The sequence below is a fragment of the Scyliorhinus torazame genome, chromosome 2 (assembly GCF_047496885.1).
Source record: "Scyliorhinus torazame isolate Kashiwa2021f chromosome 2, sScyTor2.1, whole genome shotgun sequence".
NCBI lineage: Eukaryota > Metazoa > Chordata > Chondrichthyes > Carcharhiniformes > Scyliorhinidae > Scyliorhinus > Scyliorhinus torazame.
The window spans coordinates 232,085,265-232,104,314 of record NC_092708.1 but is presented as its reverse complement, the minus strand read 5'-3'; the positions used below and the strand labels follow the sequence as shown (position 1 = coordinate 232,104,314).

Sequence of the window (19,050 nt, the reverse complement as noted above, 5' to 3'; positions counted from 1 at the left end):
TTATACTGTAATCTCCTAGATTACATTTACAGCACCACACAATAAATTGGCGGCACGGTAGCACAGTGGTTAGCACTGTTGCTTCTCAGCATCAGGATCCCAGGTTCGATTCCTGGCTTGGGTCACTGTCTGTGCAATTTCTCCTCGTGCCTGTGTGGCTTTCCTCCGGATGATCCGGTTTCCTCCCACAAGTCCCGAAAGACGTGCTGTTAGGTGAAATGGACATTCTGAATTCTCCCTAAGTGAACCCGAAGAAGCGCCGGAGTGTGGCAACTAGGAGATTTTTCACAGTAACTACATTGCAGTGTTAATATAAGCCTAGTTGTGACAATAATAAAGATGAATAAAGATTAATTACTATTAGTACATTCAAGACAAGGTCTAATCAGCATGTGTTATATTACTATGGCTTCTCGTTCTACTGGCCACATCAAGATTGCTGACAGTTTCAGTTACAAAATGGTTTAAAAGTCGATAATTAATGAGACAGTTATGATAACCAGAATGCAGTCATACAAAGTGTCCGCTGTATCTCAGTAGTCAAACTCTGAGACAGATGTTGTGGGTTCAATTCTGACTCCCAATGCTTAAATGCATAATCCAGGCTGACAATCCAATACAGTACTGAAGGAGGCAAGGTACAGGCCCCTTTTACCGATTCTTGGGTCGACATAAATGATAGCTTGCCGCTATTCCGAAGACGGAATGGAGCAGTTCTCTCCAGTGTCCTGGGCAACATATATGCCTCAACCATCTTTCCCAAAACACAGTTTATCTGATCTTTGTAATATTGCAGCTTGTGGGACCTTACTATCGGCACGCTGACTGCCAAGTTTCCTACATTTCAGTAGTGACTAAACATCAAAAGTACTTCATTGACAATTTGGGATGCCTTGAAACTATACAAGGTGCTATAATAAATGCAAATTCTCTCTTCCTTTAAATCTACAATTGCATTTTAAATAAAGTACAATTTATAAAAAATATAGACTTCCATTTCAATTGCACCTTTAACAACCTTAGGATGAAGCCGAGCACCTCCCAGAAGGAAAAAAACTGAAACTTGGAAATGATTGATACTAGTCTGAATGGTCTTGTATTGCTGAAGATGGAACTAGAAGACCATAAGATATAGGAGCAGAAGTAGGCCATTCAGCCCATTGGGACTGCTCTGCCATTCAATGATATCAGGACTGATCTGAAATGATGATCCTCAACTCCACTTTCGCACCTTATTCCCATAACCTTTGATTCTCTTACTGATTAAAAATCTGTCTCCACTACTCCAGTAACTCTGTTTTTTGAGAATTTTGAACTGTATTTTTCCTTCTGGGATATAGCCTAGAAAATACTTTTGTAGTTACTGTTGTAATGTAGGAAACATGGCAACCAACTTAGTAAGATCCCACAAACTACAATACGATAGAGACCAGGTAAACTGTGTCTTAGTGATATACTTTGAAGCATAACTATTGATCAGGCCACTCTTTTTCAAAATGGCATCATGGTATGTTTTATGTCCATTTGAGGGGACAGCCAAAGCCTTGTTTGCAAAGACTGCACCTCTGACAGTGCAGCATTATGTCAGTTCTGTAAGCGACTGTCATCCTAGATATTGTTGCTCCAGCCCTGAAGTATACATATGCCTTCTGACTCATTCTGATTTATAGGATCATAAAAGTTAAATAACATGAGCAGGAAAGGTGTCAGCAGAAACTTGAGTAACATGGTAACATAAGAAAGTCGTTGTAATGAAACTTACGCATAATCCCCGTCATCTTTCTGGCCTGTAAAAGGGATGGTCAAACACTCATCGTGACCATGATAAAGACGAAGAACATGTCCACCCGTTAGAAATCCTTCAAGAGAACAGGATGGAGCATGCGTTAACACATGTAACAAATCCCTGCTTTGAATAGACCTTACTGATTTTATTCTTAAACTCTTGCTATATCCTTGAACAATAGGGTGTATACCACACAACCAATTTGAAATTATGGTGTAGGAAAATATGGGAGGCGGTGGCATCATGGTCACTTGACTGATAATCCAGAAACCCAGGGTAATGGGTACAAAACCCAACATGGCATTAAAGTCTGATGATGGCCATTAAATCATTGTCGATTGTCGTAAAAACCCATCTGGTTCACTAATGTCCTTTAGGGAAGGAAATCTGGCACCCTTACCGGTCTGGCCTACATGCAAGCCACTCAGAGGAACAGGAGTAGGCCATTCACCCCCTCGAGCCTGTCTTCGATCAGATCACCTCTTAACCTTCTAAATTATAGTGAATACGGGTCTAAGTTGAGTAATCTCTCCTGGTAACTCAGCCCCTGTAATCCAGGTATCATTTTTGTAAACCTACGATGCACTCCCTCGAAGACCATAATATTCTTCCTAAGATTCAAGGGTAATTAGGGATGGGCAATGACTGCTGGTCCAGCAAGCGATGCCCACATCCCATGAAATAATTTTTAAAAATAATTTGAAATTACATAGAAACATACATAGAAAATAGCAGGAGTAGGCCATTCCGCCCTTTGAGGCTGCTCTGCCATTCATTATTATCATGGCTGATCTTCAAATTCAATACCCTGTTGACACCAAATTGAGTGGAAGGGTGAGCTGTGAGAAGGATGCAGAGATCCTTCAATGTGCTTTGGACAAGTTGAGTGAGTGGGCAAATGAATGGTAGACACAGTATAAATTGGATAAATGCAAGGTTAGCACTGTTGCTGCACAGCGCCAGGGACCCAGGTACAATTCCCGGCTTGGAACTCTGTCTGTGCGGAGTCTCCCCGTGTCTGTGTGGGTTTCCTCCAGGTGCTCCAGTTTCCTCCAAGGCCCGAAAGACATGCTTGTTAGGTGAATTCAACATTCTGAATTCTCCCTCAGTGTACCCAAACAGGCGCCGGACTGTGGAGACTAGGGAATTTTCACAGTAACATTCATTGCAGTGTAATGTAAGCCAATTTGTGACACTAATAAAGATTGTATTACACATTATAGGTTATCCATTTTTGCAGCAAAAACGAGAACGCAGACTATTTTCTGAATGGCCATAAATTAGGAGAGGTGAATGTGCAATGAGACTTAGATTTCCTCATACACCAGTCACTGACAGTAAGCATGCAGGTACAGCAGGTGGTAAAGAAGACAAATAATATGCTGGCCTTCATTGCGACAGGATTCAAGTACAGGAGCAGAGATGTCTTGCTGCTATTATACAGGGCCTTGGTGAGGTCACACCTGGAATATTCTGTGCAGTTTTGGTTTCCTTATCTGAAGGAGGATGTTCTTGCTCTAGAGCAGTGATTTTCAAACTTTTTTTGCCCAGGGCCCATTTTTACCAATCGGTCATCCATCACACCAGTCGACCTTCGTGACCCATGCCGACCGACCTTTGCGACCCACGCCGGCTGCCCTTCGTGACCCACCATTTTCACTTACCTTTAATGTGACAAGTGAGCCTGCTAGGTCCTCACAATCTCACTTCCTTTGTTATTCAATGTTACATTTCTGATAATGACTTCAGCTGATGATTTAAGATCTCACTGCATCCGTTCAAAAAAATAAAGAGGTTTGCCCACAAACTCGCCATGTTTAGACTTCAAATAGCTTTGAAATTTTGAGGGTTTTAAATTTTCATTTGCCAATGTTCCCCTGCATATAACACACATGAACATTGAATCCTGATTTGCAATGGCACAATTAATAACCCATACCTCAAGTAATCATCTTTATGCTGTTTTCTCCCTGTTTTCAGCTTCTTCTTCATGGGTTGTTCACCAGAGACCCAGGAGTTCACACCAGCATTGCTAGCAGTTGCAAAATGGAGGAATCTCTCTTGCACCCAGAACACATGATGTCAGCATGCAGGGCACGTGACCTGCTCTCTGCTCTTTGCTGAAGAAAAAACTGGCCCTGGACAGTGCACTGACGTCAGGAGGAGATGGTGCACCCCGCTGTGCTCCAGGACCTTGAATTCATCTCTCACTGTATTTAACTACATTTAACACCCCACCATCTGGCCTGGGCTTGCAAAATCCTACCGATTGTCCTGGCTTGAGGCAAATTCACACTTCTTTAGGCTGTGATTAACCCTCTCTCTAGGGGCACTGTCTGGACCTGTAAAGACTTCATTACCTGCAATGACTCACATCAGAGTGTGATTTTGCATCATTGGCTTTGTCTTTATATGCTGTGTTTGTGTAACCTACCTCTTCACTCACCTGATGGAAGGATTTGTGCTCTGAAAGCTAGTGATTCCAAATAAACCTGTTGGACTTTAACCTGGTGTTGTAAGACTTCTTACTAATTCCATCTTGAAATTACCCAATGTTTGGCCTCAAACTACTTTCTGTAGTAGTGAATTCCACAGATTTACCACTCTCCTAGATGAATACATTTCTCCTCCCCTCAGTCCTAAAAGGTTTCTATGAGTTCCCCTCTCACGCTTCTAAACTCCAATTAACATTATCCTAACCGACTTAGTTCCTCCTCATATGACAGTCCCACCATTCCAAGAATCAGTTTTATAAACCTTCACTGCACCCCACCCATAGCAAGAACATCCTTCTCAGATAAGGACACCAAAACTGCACACAATATTCCAAGTGTGGCCTCATCAATGCCCTATACAGCTGCAGTAAAACATCCCTATTCCTATACCCAAATCCTCTCGTTATGAAGGCCAACATACCATTTGCCTTCTTTACTGCCTGCTGTACCTGCTCGCTTAATTTCAGCAACTGATGCACAAGAACACCAAGGTCTCGCTGAATATTTACCTCTCTCAATTTACACCAATTCAAATAATAATCTGCCTTCCTATTTTTGTTACCGAAGTGGATAACCTTACATTTATCCGCATTATACTGCATCTACCATGCCTATGCCCACTCACTCAGCCTGTCCAAATCATACAGAAGCATCTCTGCATTCTCCTCACAGCTCACCCTCCCACCCAACTTTGTATCATCTGTAAATTTAGAGATAATGCATTTAGTTCCCTCGTCCGAATCATTAATATGCAATGTGAACAGTTGGGGTTCTAGCAAAGATCTATGCGCTAAGGTATGGTAAAGTCGCAATAGTCCCAGATGACCATAGGTTTCTTTCCCCTTTGAGGGGAGAGCTGACTGATGGTGGTTTAATCTGAGGATCACTGAAGAGCAAGATTGAGAAGATGGGCATTCATCAATAACCTCGGCAGTATCCCACTAGTCACTGCCTGCCAATTGGAAAAAGACCCATTTATTCCAACTCTTTGCTTCCTGTCTGCTAACCAGCTTTCTATCCATCTCAAAACACTACCCACAATTCCATGCGTTTTAATTTTACACATTAATCTACAATGTGAGACCTTGTCGAAAGCCTTCTGAAAGTCTGCCAGGGGAGGGTGTGGAAGCATATACATTAACGGCGTTCAAATGGCATCTCAACAAGTAGATGGATAGGATGGGTAGAGAGGGATACGGCACTAGGAAATTCTAAGGGTTTTGGTCACGGGTGGTATCATGACCGGTACAGGCCTGGAGGGCTGAAGGGCCTGTTCCTGTGCTGTACTGTTCTTTGTTCTAAATAAGCCACATCCACTGGTTCTCCCTGGTCAACTCCACTAGTTACATCTTCAAAGAATTCCAGTAAATTTGACAAGCATGATTTCCCTTACGTAAACCCATGCTGACTTTACCTGATTATACCACTGCTTTCCAAATGTTATGCTATGAAATCCTTGATAATGGACTCTAGCAACTTCCATACATGACGCTAGGCTCACTGGTCTATAGTTTCCTGTTTTCTCTCTACCTCCCTTTTGAATAGGGAGCTTAAATTAGTTATCTCCAGTATGTAGGAACCATTTCAAAGTCCAAAGAATTTTGCAAAATGACCACAAATGGATCTACTATTTCTAGGGCCACTTCCTAACACTCTGGGATGAAGATTATCAGGCCCTAGAGATTTATCCGCCTTCAATCCATTAATTTCCCCCAAACCATTTCTCTACTAATACTGATTTCCTTCAACTCCTCACTAAAATGTCTGTTTCTCAAAACTTCCGGTAAATTATTCATGCTTTCCTTTGTGAAGACAAAATGAATCTCAGTATGAATTTAGTTCCTCAGTCACTTCTTTGTCCTTTATGAATTCCCCCATTTCTGTAAGGGGCCGACATTCGTTTTTGTCGATCTTTTTCTCTTTAAATACCTATAGAAACTTCTAGTCAGATTTTATGTCCCCTTAGGTTATAAGAAAGTATGAAGGCCGAATACACAATTTACAAATTTTATAAAATTTGTATAAAGACACATATACACACAAAATAATTTGGTATAGTATACATGCAATAATTCAGTATAGTATGATGATGCAACACATTCAGCTTTCATGTTACAAAGATGTAACAAATTGATGAAGAACTCACCTTCTGCAATACCACTGCCTGAACTTATGGGATGTACATTCCATAGTGTCTGTATAAAAGAGGCATCTGCTTGTATGGTACCATTGGAAATAGAAATGTGCTGTCAATAGAACAGAGCTTATAATCAAATGACCAATTACCAAAACACATTAAAAAAAAGATAGAAATGTGGCACCTCACATATTGCATGATTCACAAAAAAAGCAGTCCAATTGATAGTTTTTTTATCATTAAACCAAATGTTATAAAACACAAATTCTCAAAAAGTTGCAGTTCTTAATAAGCAATCAGATGACACAAAGCTCGTCTCCTTACATAAAATCGCAGGGTTAAAAAAAAGATAGATTAATTTACTTTTATGGACAGATCAAATTTATGAGAGGAATATGGGAGGAATTTCTTAATAGAAAGCAAAATGCAGTAGATGCTGGAAATCCAAAATAAGGCTAAAATATGTTTGAAACTCTCAATGGGTCCGGCAGAATTTCTGGTTTTATTTTAACAAAATCATCCTATTGTCAAATAAATTGATTGATCGGAAATTTTGCTAAATTCTGGTGTAACTTTAGAACACATTGAAGTCCACTTACCAGATATCTCTCTGATGAAACACTGACCAAGATAAGGTCATCACCAATCCGTACTTTCTCTCCTTCAGAACGTTGTTTGGAAGCAGGGTGAATGGTCCACCAACATGCCTCACCTAAACATTGTGACACAAGTGAAATGGTCTGTAGATTTAAAATTAAATGTTGAAGAAAATCCTTCAGTGTTACATTAACACAACAGAAAAGACAATTTTGTAGCAACAAGTGCCTTCAGAGGTGTAAGAATCACCTTGGCCGGGGGACAAAACCAGGGTATAGGACCAGCCTCCTTTTGAGATATTCCAGAAAGCCCGCCCAACATTTTTCCCTTTTACATAAAATCCGTAAATGTGGATGTTAATCGTTTACAGCACTCCTTGTCCTTTTGTGAAGAAAATGCCAAAGCATTGTTATGATGATGAATGTACAATAGAGTCAGTACAGTCCTTTACCTGTTGAGTCTTCTTGCAGCCCAACATCAAAAGCAAGCTTGTCCGTTAAAGACCTTGATGTAGTCAAACAAGTCAAATACTAGGAGGAAACATTTATAAATATTGTTTAAAATGAATGCGCATTCACAATATCATCAAACGCTTAATTAGCTCTCAAAATAGAAACTGAACAGGTTGATTTATGAAGCTGGACACTGACGTTTTACTTGTAAAATATGTACCAAAATATTCATTAATTTTACTTTGCTTAGAGATAGAAGACTTTTGAACCCAACAGGAAAGCATAACTTAAAATTAATTATCTTTTGACACGTTTTCAACGTACTGATCACTCCACAGCATTTCAGATGTTTTTAGTGATTTTCAAACTCTGGAGAATTACAGAGTAGTTGTAATACACCAGAACAAAGCATGCTCATCTTAGGGGACTGAAGGCGGACGTGGTAATGTTGCAGGAGACGCACCTTGGAGCACAGAGTCTCGCTCTATGCAGACGGCCTGCTCTGTATGTATCGGACCCAATAGAGGGGATGGAAGAAATTATGAGGATTCGAGGGAAATTTAGCCAGTTTTCGGGGTATAAGCTAAATATGGGGAAAAGTGAGATGTCTGCGGTCCAGGCGAGGGAACAGGAGAGGCGATTGGGGGAGCTGCCGTTTAGATTAGTAGGGGAAGCTTTAGATACCTAGGCATCCAAGTGGCGCGGGAATGGGACCGGCTGCATAAATTAAATCTGGCCCGACTAGTAGACCAAATGAAGGACGATTTTCGGAGATGGGACGCACTTCCATTGCCACTGGCTGGGAGGGTGCAGACGGTGACGGTCCTTCCGAGATTCCTGTTTGTATTTCAGTGTCTCCACATCTTTATTCCGCAGTCCTTTTTTAAATGGGTCAACAAAGTGATCACTGACTTCGTTTGGGCAGGCAAGACCCCGCAAGTAAGGAAGGTAATGCTTGAGCGGAGTCAGGGAGAGGACAGGCCAGCGCTGCCAAATTTTAGTAACTATTACTGGGCGGCGAATATAGCCATGATCAGGAAGTGGAGGGGTCGGCATGGGAGAGTATGGAAGCGGCTTCATGCAAGGGCACCAGTCTGGGGGTGCTGGTAACTGCGCCTCTGCCATTCCCACCGGCACGGTACTCCACCAGCCCTGTGATGGTGGCAGCCCTGAGAGTCTGGAGGCAATGGAGGAGACATGTGGGAGCAGAGGGAGCATCGATCTGGTCCCCAATCTGTAATAATCACCGGTTTGCCCCAGGAATTATGGATGGGGGATTCCGGATATGACAGAGAGCAGGGATTGAGAGGATTGGGGCTAAAACCATTATTTATAGCTACGATATATATATTGGGACCTCTGTATGAGGTTGGAACTTCTCCTCCCTTCAGATCTCCGTTACTCTGTCATGCGGTGTTACATCACCATTACACCAGAATCATGGGCTTCTGATGTTAACTTCTCACTCCACAAGTTTAACAAGCTTCTTTGAAATTGTAATTTACACAACGTGAAATCTATCATTCTCATCAAACAAAGAACAAAGAAATGTACAGCACAGGAACAGGCCCTTCGGCCCTCCAAGCCCGTGCCGACCATACTGCCCGACTAAACTACAATCTTCTACACTTCCTGGGTCCATATCCTTCTATTCCCATCCTATTCATATATTTGTCAAGATGCCCCTTAAATGTCCCTATCGTCCCTGCCTCCACTACCTCCTCCGGTAGTGAGTTCCAGGCACCCACTACCCTCTGCGTAAAAAACTTGCCTCGTACATCTACTCTAAACTTTGCCCCTCTCACCTTAAACCTATGCCCCCTAGTAATTGACCCCTCTACCCTGGGGAAAAGCCTCTGACTATCCACTCTGTCTATGCCCCTCATAATTTTGTATACCTCTATCAGGTCGCCCCTCAACCTCCTTCGTTCCAGTGAGAACAAACCGAGTTTATTCAATCGCTCCTCATAGCTTATGCCCTCCATACCAGGCAACATTCTGGTAAATCTCTTCTGCACCCTCTCTAAAGCCTCCACATCCTTCTGGTAGTGTGGCGACCAGAATTGAACACTATACTCCAAGTGTGGCCTAACTAAGGTTCTATACAGCTGCAACATGACTTGCCAATTCTTATACTCAATGCCCCGGCCAATGAAGGCAAGCATGCCGTATGCCTTCTTGACTACCTTCTCCACCTGTGTAGCCCCTTTCAGTGATCTGTGGACCTGTACTCCTAGATCTCTTTGACTTTCAATACTCCTGAGGGTTCTACCATTCACTGTATATTCCCTACCTGCATTAGCCCTTCCAAAATGCATTACCTCACATTTGTCCAGGTTAAACTCCATCTGCCATCTCTCCGCCCAAGTCTCCAGACAATCTAAATCCTGCTGTATCCTCAGACAGTCCTCATCGCTATCCGCAATTCCACCAACCTTTGTGTCGTCTGCAAACTTACTAATCAGACCAGTTACATTTTCCTCCAAATCATTTATATATAGTATTTATATATACTACAAAGGTATATATTGCAGTTTATTCTAGCTTCAGCTGTCACCCATCCATGGTACATTAATCTTATAATCCATGATCATATTAAACAAGGTCTTTTTTCACTCAATCTGTGTATTCCACCTCAATGTCTCAGCTCAGGTTCTACATATTTTGGCAACTGGACTTCTGTGTGTTTCCCTCTGTTCTATCATTGGTAGTAAGCCTTTTTAGGAATCATACTCCTTTGCTCTGGATTACTCTTCCTTCTGCATATATCCTCTGCAACCATGCATTTGGTCACTTAGTCCAAATCTCTCCCAATTACCGCTTGGGACTCAGCTACCTCCTTCTGTCAATTATTTTGGGATATTTTGCTTTATTTGCATTATGCAAGTGTAAGTTTTCAAAACCATAAGACGGCTAAGAACATTTTCTACTGGGATCAGGTGAGCAAGGGAAAAGCAGCTAAGTTCTTCCTGTCGGTATTATAGAACATACTGTAATAGTGACTCCTTTGTTGACCTATTTTAATGGCAATATTTCAATGAACCTCGTTCATGTCCCCATACGTACCATTCCACTGTAAGCATGTCGGAGGAGAATAGCATGACCATAAAGAAGGGTTCTGTGGCCACCTCCCTGAGCCTATAAATAAAAAGAGAATATTACTTTCCAACCAATTGGCCAGTGACTTAAGCCATAGGGTGACAACATCTTGTGCTCTAAAACTCTCCTGCATTCTGCAAAAACATTAGCTGCAGTGACAAGTCATTAGGAATATCCAATTCAAGTATGGTGGGGAATCGGCTTCAACCAGTGGTATTAAATGGAACTTATTAAACTACTATAACAAATTAGATAGAGTTATTACAACCAGGAACTGGATAGTGCTGCAGTAGAATAAAACAACAAAGATGGGAGTTAAAATGTTAAAATTACAAACCATGAAGGCGCACAGTTGTTAATTTCCAGCTAATAGTCCAGAGAAAAATACCAGTTCTCTAAGTTGAAATTAAGCTATCACTAATCAAGTTGGATGAGCTAAACGCCAAATTGCTTTTCAGCTAAGAATTTCTATAATTATTCCAAATGTGGGGTTGCACAAAGGTCAATAATTTTTCAGTATTAGATAGTAATTTAACTAACAAGATCAGTGTTTGTGTCATCTGGGAGTAGCACAGGAGCAGTAATTTATAGTGGTTGTTCGTAAATTCTTAATGAATAGGATGCTAGGATTTCTGTGAATGCCTTGGGGAATCAGCATTGAATATTCTGTCCATTATTCTGTGGAAACCATTTAGTTTCTATAAATTCCTTTACCTATGTTGCTATCACTTCTCAATCTGAGGATACACTGTTAGATGTGGAAGGTCATAGAAATTTGGCAGGGAAGGATCGAGGATGCAATTTTTCTCAGTGGTAATTGCTTTAACTCTCCCTGATCACTAAGAAAAGGAGTTGGGCATACAGAGCAGTAAAAAAATTGGGGTGTCTCATTTTCCTGCTCAACTGCAGCAGATTTGCAATTTTAATGCTGCTGGTTCTGGGAGGAGATGAGGCTCCTGCTGCACTGACATCTGAGGAATAATTGAGTAGACCCCAATTAACGTTTAACCAGCTCCAAAGTGCCATTTGATATATTTGTTGATGCATCCTTATAGCCTGGGGCTACTGTTTTAGTAACATTAGCACTACACCAGCGTCTCCCCTGCTTTGCAACCACTATTTTTTTTCTGTCTCCATCTCACTGGCTTCAAATTCTGACTTTGCTATCTATCCATACAATTCCCATTGTCATCTGTATATTTGTCTTGATTCTCTCTGCTTATTCACTGATAATCCTGTCACCTGTGTGCTCACATTATGTTCACACAGCCCAGCACTGATCAATGGTGCCTTACCCATTTCTTTGATATCGGGACTAAAGCCTTCTTCCAGCTCTACCCTTCTCTTCCCCGGTGAACGTGGAAGCTCTGGGAAGAGATATCTAAATACTACACTTTTCCTTCTCTGCCTCACATCTCCCTCTTTGTCCCCCATTGTGTAGGATATGTTCAATCGCTCCTTCTTAATCACAGGTCTAATGTTCTCCCACTAGTCCCCTTGCATTGTACCTTTTCCAATTCTCATTAGATAGATAATTTTATTTATCTAGTACAATGCGTCAGTAAAGATAGCATTGCAAACCGAGGGATTAATGAAATGAAACGTAGCAGGCACTGTGATGCGAAAAGTACAAACATTTCCAGTAACAAAATTACAAAAAGGCTAAGAAATATATCACTGCTAATGATCATTTACCTTTAGATTTCAAACGAAAATCCAAACTAAATTTAAATTTAATGGTGGGGCCGTATTTTATAATCTCCCCGTGACACGTTTGGACGTGGGTTGGACATTTTATCAGACAGAATGGTGGTGAGTTCCCATTGCCTTCCACTCCCACCCAGATTAAGTCCGCTTTTGGAAGGCCTACGAATGATCTTCCAACCCCGGGCGCACAGCATGCAAATCTGTGAGTTCCAGCAGCAGCCACCACCTCCTAGTGATGCTGCTGAACAAAACAGTGACCAACCTCTGATTGGTTAGCACCTCTTGTTTGGTGGGACCTCTTGGTTCCAGCATCCTGATCCTGTGGAAGAACTGCTATGACTTTCAGTTGCCTGATTGGCTTTACAAATCTTGCGCCAGTTTCCTGTTGGTGCTAAGGCTCCGTCCTTTCTTAAGACCATAATATGTAAGGTGCAGAAGTAGGCCATTCGGCCCATCAAGTCTGCTCCACCATTCAGTGAGATCATTTACGTGATAATCCTCAACTCCACTTTCCCAGCTTATCCCCATAACCCTCGATTCCCTTACTGGTTAAAAATCTCTCTGTCTCAGCCTTGAACATACTTAACGACCCAGCCACTACAGCTCTCTGTGGCAAAGAATTCCACAGATACACTGCCCTCTGGGGGAAGAAATGTCCCCCTCATCTCGGTCTTAATTGGGCAACCCCCTCTGGTCCTAGATTCTCCCACAAGGAGAAAAAAGCTCTTGGTATCTATCCCGCCAAGCCCCTTGAAAATCCTATATGTCTCAATCAGGTGGCCTCTCATTATTCAAAACTCTCATGAGTACAGGCCCAACCTACTCAACCTCTCTTCATTAAAAAAAATCCCTCCATAGCTGGGATCAACCTAGTGAACCTCCTCTGGACTGCCTTCTGTGTCAGTATATCTTTCCTTAGATAAGGAGATCAAACTCATGAAATTCCCTCTTTGTTTTCTATTTGTTTCTGATATTCTGTTCTTCATCTCCAGGACAGTTAAATTTCTATTTACAAATCCTTTGTCCTACTTCGTAGAACAAAGTATCAAAAGAGACTTATCGTATGCTACTCTCGGTATGAAATGAAATTTTTATTTTTGGTTTTCTGATTACAATCTGCAGAAATGATAATTGTCATCAAACTATCAATAGCACATTCTTCAAACAGAGTAAGATGTGATTTGAACTATAATTTTACATTCATTAGTCACAACCTACTCTTGTTATCCGGACTTTAGTGGCTTTTTGGGCAGATTACTTCTACAATTCTGGATGGAGCTGTCAAAAAACTGGTATTGTTTTCCAATGGACCATGAGTTGAAAATGACAGATTGACTTACCTTTATCATAAACTTCTAGAAAGCAGGAAAGATGAAAGCAAATAAAATGGATTAACATTAAGATGTGATTTTGCACTTTACATCAAGTTGACAGTGCAAAATATTAGTTGTTGTTTCAAACTGATCATCCATTTCACTCAACCATTGAGTAAAGATTTTCATGTTGAACTACATATAAACTACATATAATCTTCAAAGAAATTAGCTTATGTAAGCATAAAGTTACAGTGAAATGTATGATATAAATTTGATTTTGGATTATATCCTTTAAAAATCAAAAAAGCCACTTATATTTTGAGTCAACCCAATTCCACACCTTACGCCACACACATAATCAGCTTTCTGGAAGCAGGAATTTAAGCTTAAAGTGAAATGATATTGAGACTCAGTGAGGAAACATAGAAAATCCTTGTGGGAACATATTAATTCTACTTTTGATCTTCTAATACTTCTGTGAGAATTGAGGAAAAAAGATCTGAAGCAATTGTCTCAAGGCAAGCCGGTTTCCTCTAGTTTTGCACATGAGATTCAAGACCACAAAACAAAGATGTAATTTAGTCACCTTTTAAAAGTGGTACATTCAACTATTCTTCGTGTACAGTAATTTGATATTATTGGTGCACAAGTAGCAACGCTTATGGTAAATATGCATGGAAGCAGGGTTGGTTGGAGTGCACAAATTGCTCTTTAATGCAAATTGTAGAGTTGGGCAGCACAACATTCAGACACTAAAGCTAGAGGACTGGTGGGAACGTGTAATGACAGCATGATAAGTTTACATAGGCAGTTTTTGTTCCAAATGGAATATAACAGAATGTAAGTTATTTTCTTAGGAGAGGAACAGAGCACGGATATCAGAGCGCTGAATTCCAAAGGAGTTGTCCAGGTTTCCTGCTGTAATTTGGGAAGGATAACAGCGATACCCCCAGAGAAACTGTGCATTTTTAACCATTTGCACCGTTTTATCGGCGGCTCTACCACTGTGAGCCAAGGAGAAGCCGGCCATGGAATTACAGGGTCAAGGTTTAATGCATTGTATGATATAGATGGTTCTAACTTTGTATGAAGTTAGATTCCTGCCCCCGCCGAATATCCGGTGCCGGAGAATTCGGCAACCGGCGTGAGCGGGATTCACGACAGTCCCTGGCGATTCTCGTCCATGGTGACTATTATAAAATCTTATATTTGTGCAAAACATTTTTCATAAGGGAACAGTGTATGTTGACTACATTTGAGGTAGAAATTTGAATTGAGTACTGCCTGTCTATCTTTGTTAATGTAACAAATCCCAGTGCTCTATTTGAACAATAGCAGGGAGTTCTGATCAACCTCCCCACTCATCATCACAGGTAATCTGGTCATGTAGTTGATCGTGCGTAGATTGCCTGTCTTCCTTGCTTACGAAGCAATAGTGATGACAATTCAAATGATAATTCATCGGATGTTAGTGACTGAGATGTCTTGAGGATGTGATGAAGAATGAAAGAAACACTGATTCCTTCCTCTTTCCGTAAGTGGTATTATTATTGGTACTGGTAATGAAATGATTCTTTGAAACAAACCTGTGTGTAATGAAATGCATTTTGAAAAATAATGAGACAACCACTGTAACCTTAAGCATCGAGAATGTTAAATGTTAATACTTATAGCTTCTCACTGTTTTAATCTGTTCCTACCCTCTCCTTTGCTTTCTGTGAGATGTAATAGTCTTCACAAACCTTTCCATCATTAATAGAGCTTGGTGCACAGAACTGTTTGGTTCATCCATTAGTCAGTCACAAATTATTTACTCAGTGAAGGTTCTTGTGCAAAACCACACAATCCCCTGGAACTCACTGGAACTCTTCAGTCAATTATAGTTAATTTATTTCCTATTAATTGTTAAATGAATGCACACACACACACAATAAAAATCACGGTTGAAATTCTCCGGTCATCAGGGTTCACTTTTCCCACTAGTAGCATACCCCTGCCAGCAGGTTTCGCGGCGGTGTGGGGTAGTTCCAATGGGAAATCTCATTGACAAACGGTGGGCGGTTAGAATCCCGCTACCGGTGAATGGTGCATGGCCAAGAAGCATGCGGCTGGGGGACCGGAGAATTCCCCCCCCCCCATCCCGCTTAAGTTACTTCTTATTTGTAGCTACCAACACTTAATGGCTAACCACGTGTATATTTCCTCTTCATAGAAATATCAGAGCAACGATAGTTACCCTCAGAGATTTTTTCTTCTTGGCACTGTTGGAACTTCTTTTGACAGAGCCCTTAATACAATAAAAACAAAACTATTAAAAATATTTTAGCTGAGTTCTTCTGGTCGAAACCAGGAATGTTATTACCTCAACAGCATACAGTTGATGTTGAATGTTATGTAATTGATCCTTCCAATGTTAATGCATCCAGTTCTATAAAATGATGATGTCGTTCAATAAATTGTGAGGAGCATTTTACTGTTATGTTTCTAATGTAAAATGTGGTTAAGGTACCTAAACTAACACATGGGAATGCTTGGTTATTAAATTGTGAATGGTAAATGCCTGCACTAAACTTAACAAGGGATATGTTTATATATATTCTTGCAAGAGAATTATTACATAAAGATAATGGGTCAGAAATAGATACCATAATTTGCTAAATTAAAAATTCTAAAATTCAATAGAAGACCCTCAACAAATGCTATAAAACATTGCACAAAACATATTTCAAAATCTCCTGATTTATACTCCTCAATCAATTAAAAGACACAAATCTTTAACTTGGTGTGCACCAGATTGTTCAATATGATTGTCCTGTGTCATGATTTTCCTTTTAGAAAAATGGGAATCTCTTCTTTGTCTAGATCTTGCCTAGAAGCTCTTTGTATTTGTCATTCCAACTCATTGCTTTTTCTCCTGCCCTTTGCATCATTTTCTCGTCTTTTCCACTGTTTCTGCAGACCTACACCATCCTCCCCAATAAATAAATATACTTAAACTTGGAGAGTTGGGGAAAAAAAGGGGGTCATCCATTTTTATATACAGCTTCCAACCTTCTTTTTGTCTTCGTATCGCGGGTATGGTTTCTGGTCAAGATGGTTGACAAAGATGGCATGCACCCACCAATCCTTTGTCACTCTCACGTAGGAGAGATACGAGATAGATTTAAGGTGGCTTATGTTACAATTTCCCATCCATCGTTCTTTTGGAAGGCTGCGTCAGCCGACACCATACTCTTGAAAGCTACTTGAAATACACATTAGGCCTCTTGCATATACTCATCAAGGGCTTAATGCTTGTTTGAGGATTCTCTTCAAAACCTATCAGCATGAAGCAGAACAGGTGGAATCACTGTATACCCCTTACAGGGCAGGTGATACAGTGGGGATTTAAAACAAAATAGGTTGAAAGCCTTTACTGGGACTTCTCCGACTTGAATTGTGCCCGAGGCAGGAAGTCACTTTGGGATCACACTGGGGTCAAAGCAGCTCTATTTCATCCATCCCAACAGCAGTCCAATAGAAGTTGTGATGTGGAGATGCCGGCATTGGACTGGGGTGGGCACAGTAAGAGGTCTTACAACACCAGGTTACAGTCCAACAGGTTTATTTGGAATCACTAGCTTTCGGAGCACAGCTCCTTCATCAGGTGAGACCTGACAACAGAAGTTGGAAATCCATCTGAATGAGAAATCCAGCCCGCGGAGGCTACCATATCACACTGCCTTGTAATGTGTGATGTGCCCTGATGCTGCAATGGATAACATTATTGCATTTTCCAAAAAGGACTGTAACATTCACTTTTTCGCTGGGGGTGATTATGAGCCCTCACTCTTCATCCGTGAGAAAATCGGCGTGGGCTCAAAATCAGGAGAGAATTGAAAACGTGATTCCTCCATCAAGGTTCCTTGGACAGCAACTTCCAAACCAAGACCACTACCACCTAGAAGGTCAAGAGCAGCAGATTACTGGGAACCCCACCACCTGGAGGTTCCCCTCCAAGTCACTCACCATCCTGACTTGGAAATATATCGCCGTCCCTTCACTGTCGCTGGGGCAACATCCTGGAACTTCCTCCCTTACAGCATAGTGGGTGTACCTACACCTGAAGGACTGCAGTGGTTCAAGAAGGCAACTCACCACCACCTTCTGAAGGGCAACTAGGGATGGGCAATAAATGCTGGCCTAACCAGAGACGCCCATATCCCGTAAAAAAAAATTTTTTTAAATTGTCTTTTGGAATCTCACGGAATATTCACCTGCTGGCAGCATGACATAACAGCAGCTTCATTTACACCAAGTCTGTCCAAGCATGAGGCAGTCAGAGGGATCCCTCTAGGGGTGCAGAAGTATAGCTCTTGGGAGGGGTGGTGGGGTAGAGGGACATGACCGGGCAGTCTCTGCGAGTTTGGCACTGTTGTGCCGGGGGCAATGCCAGGGCAGGAACCTGATAGAAGCCCCTTGGGGAGGGAGGGGTGCATATGTGTGAGGTGGGTGGGGAAGAGGGGAAAGAGGATATTTAGGGGCAGAGATTTTCCTGCAATGACTGTTGGGGGTGGGGAGAGCCCCATGACCTCCAAGATATGGCTGCAGTGCTGTTCGGGCACCCTTTAAAGATAGCGCCCCAATCTGTTTGAAGCCCAATTCTAAGAGTCCCCGCCTCGCTACGTTGACAGTGTTAATCACACCCACTCAGTTTTGCTTTCTAAAAGGTGTACGATTCCGTGAGAAATCCGCCTACTCCTTTTTTCTCGCTGGTACCGACACTTTTCCCATTTTTTGGTAAGATTCCGCTCATCATTAAATGTATATGTGAACATATAAATAACATGCACTAATGAGATTTTCCTATAATGAACTCCAGATTATTATTTGATAAGCTTGGTCATTCCCTCACAGCCCTTAAAACTTCAATGATAAGGGATCAATTGAATATAGCATCCTGGGGATCATGAAAAGCGACAATCTGCATTGCCAATGGGTTAAACAAAGCCAAAAAGTAACTCATCCACTGAATTTGGGACATTGATTGTCAAAAATAATAGTAAATGCACTTCAAGTTATGTTAATAAACTGCAGTAATTTCATTATTGCCCTGTATGATTTGATCTGATGTGCTTGCTGAATTCACTAATTTTTAATGCAATATATTTGATAGAAATTAAAGACTGCTTAATCAGTAAACAGCTCAAATGCAAACCAGCAAAAGACACTTTTTTAAAGTGTGGAATCAACCAAATAAACTATTTATATTCTTATCATTGAAAAGCAAATTTAAAAACAGATACACACAAGTGCAAGAGGAATCTTAGTGATTATTTTCTTATAAATCCACTCCCACCCTTCTGACCACATGCATGCAGGGGTGGAGAGAAAAGCAGATGAATGCACATACCCATTTGGTGAACTCTATTGGCTTGCATGTTCGAACAAAAGAATAGTAGAGAGAGGATCAATTACAATG

The 19,050-nt window shown here is 41.2% G+C and overlaps 1 protein-coding gene across 1 annotated transcript in view; it reads right to left on the bottom strand.

The window, feature by feature from the left end:
• Positions 1-19,050, bottom strand: part of ryr3 (ryanodine receptor 3) — a 593,334-nt gene that overhangs the window by 417,454 nt on the left and 156,830 nt on the right. Inside the window, 7 exon segments of the mRNA XM_072484927.1 lie at positions 1,763-1,859; positions 6,428-6,527; positions 7,018-7,130; positions 7,467-7,545; positions 10,534-10,605; positions 13,614-13,628; positions 15,826-15,876. Of these exon segments, the coding sequence (XP_072341028.1) occupies positions 1,763-1,859; positions 6,428-6,527; positions 7,018-7,130; positions 7,467-7,545; positions 10,534-10,605; positions 13,614-13,628; positions 15,826-15,876 (527 nt within the window).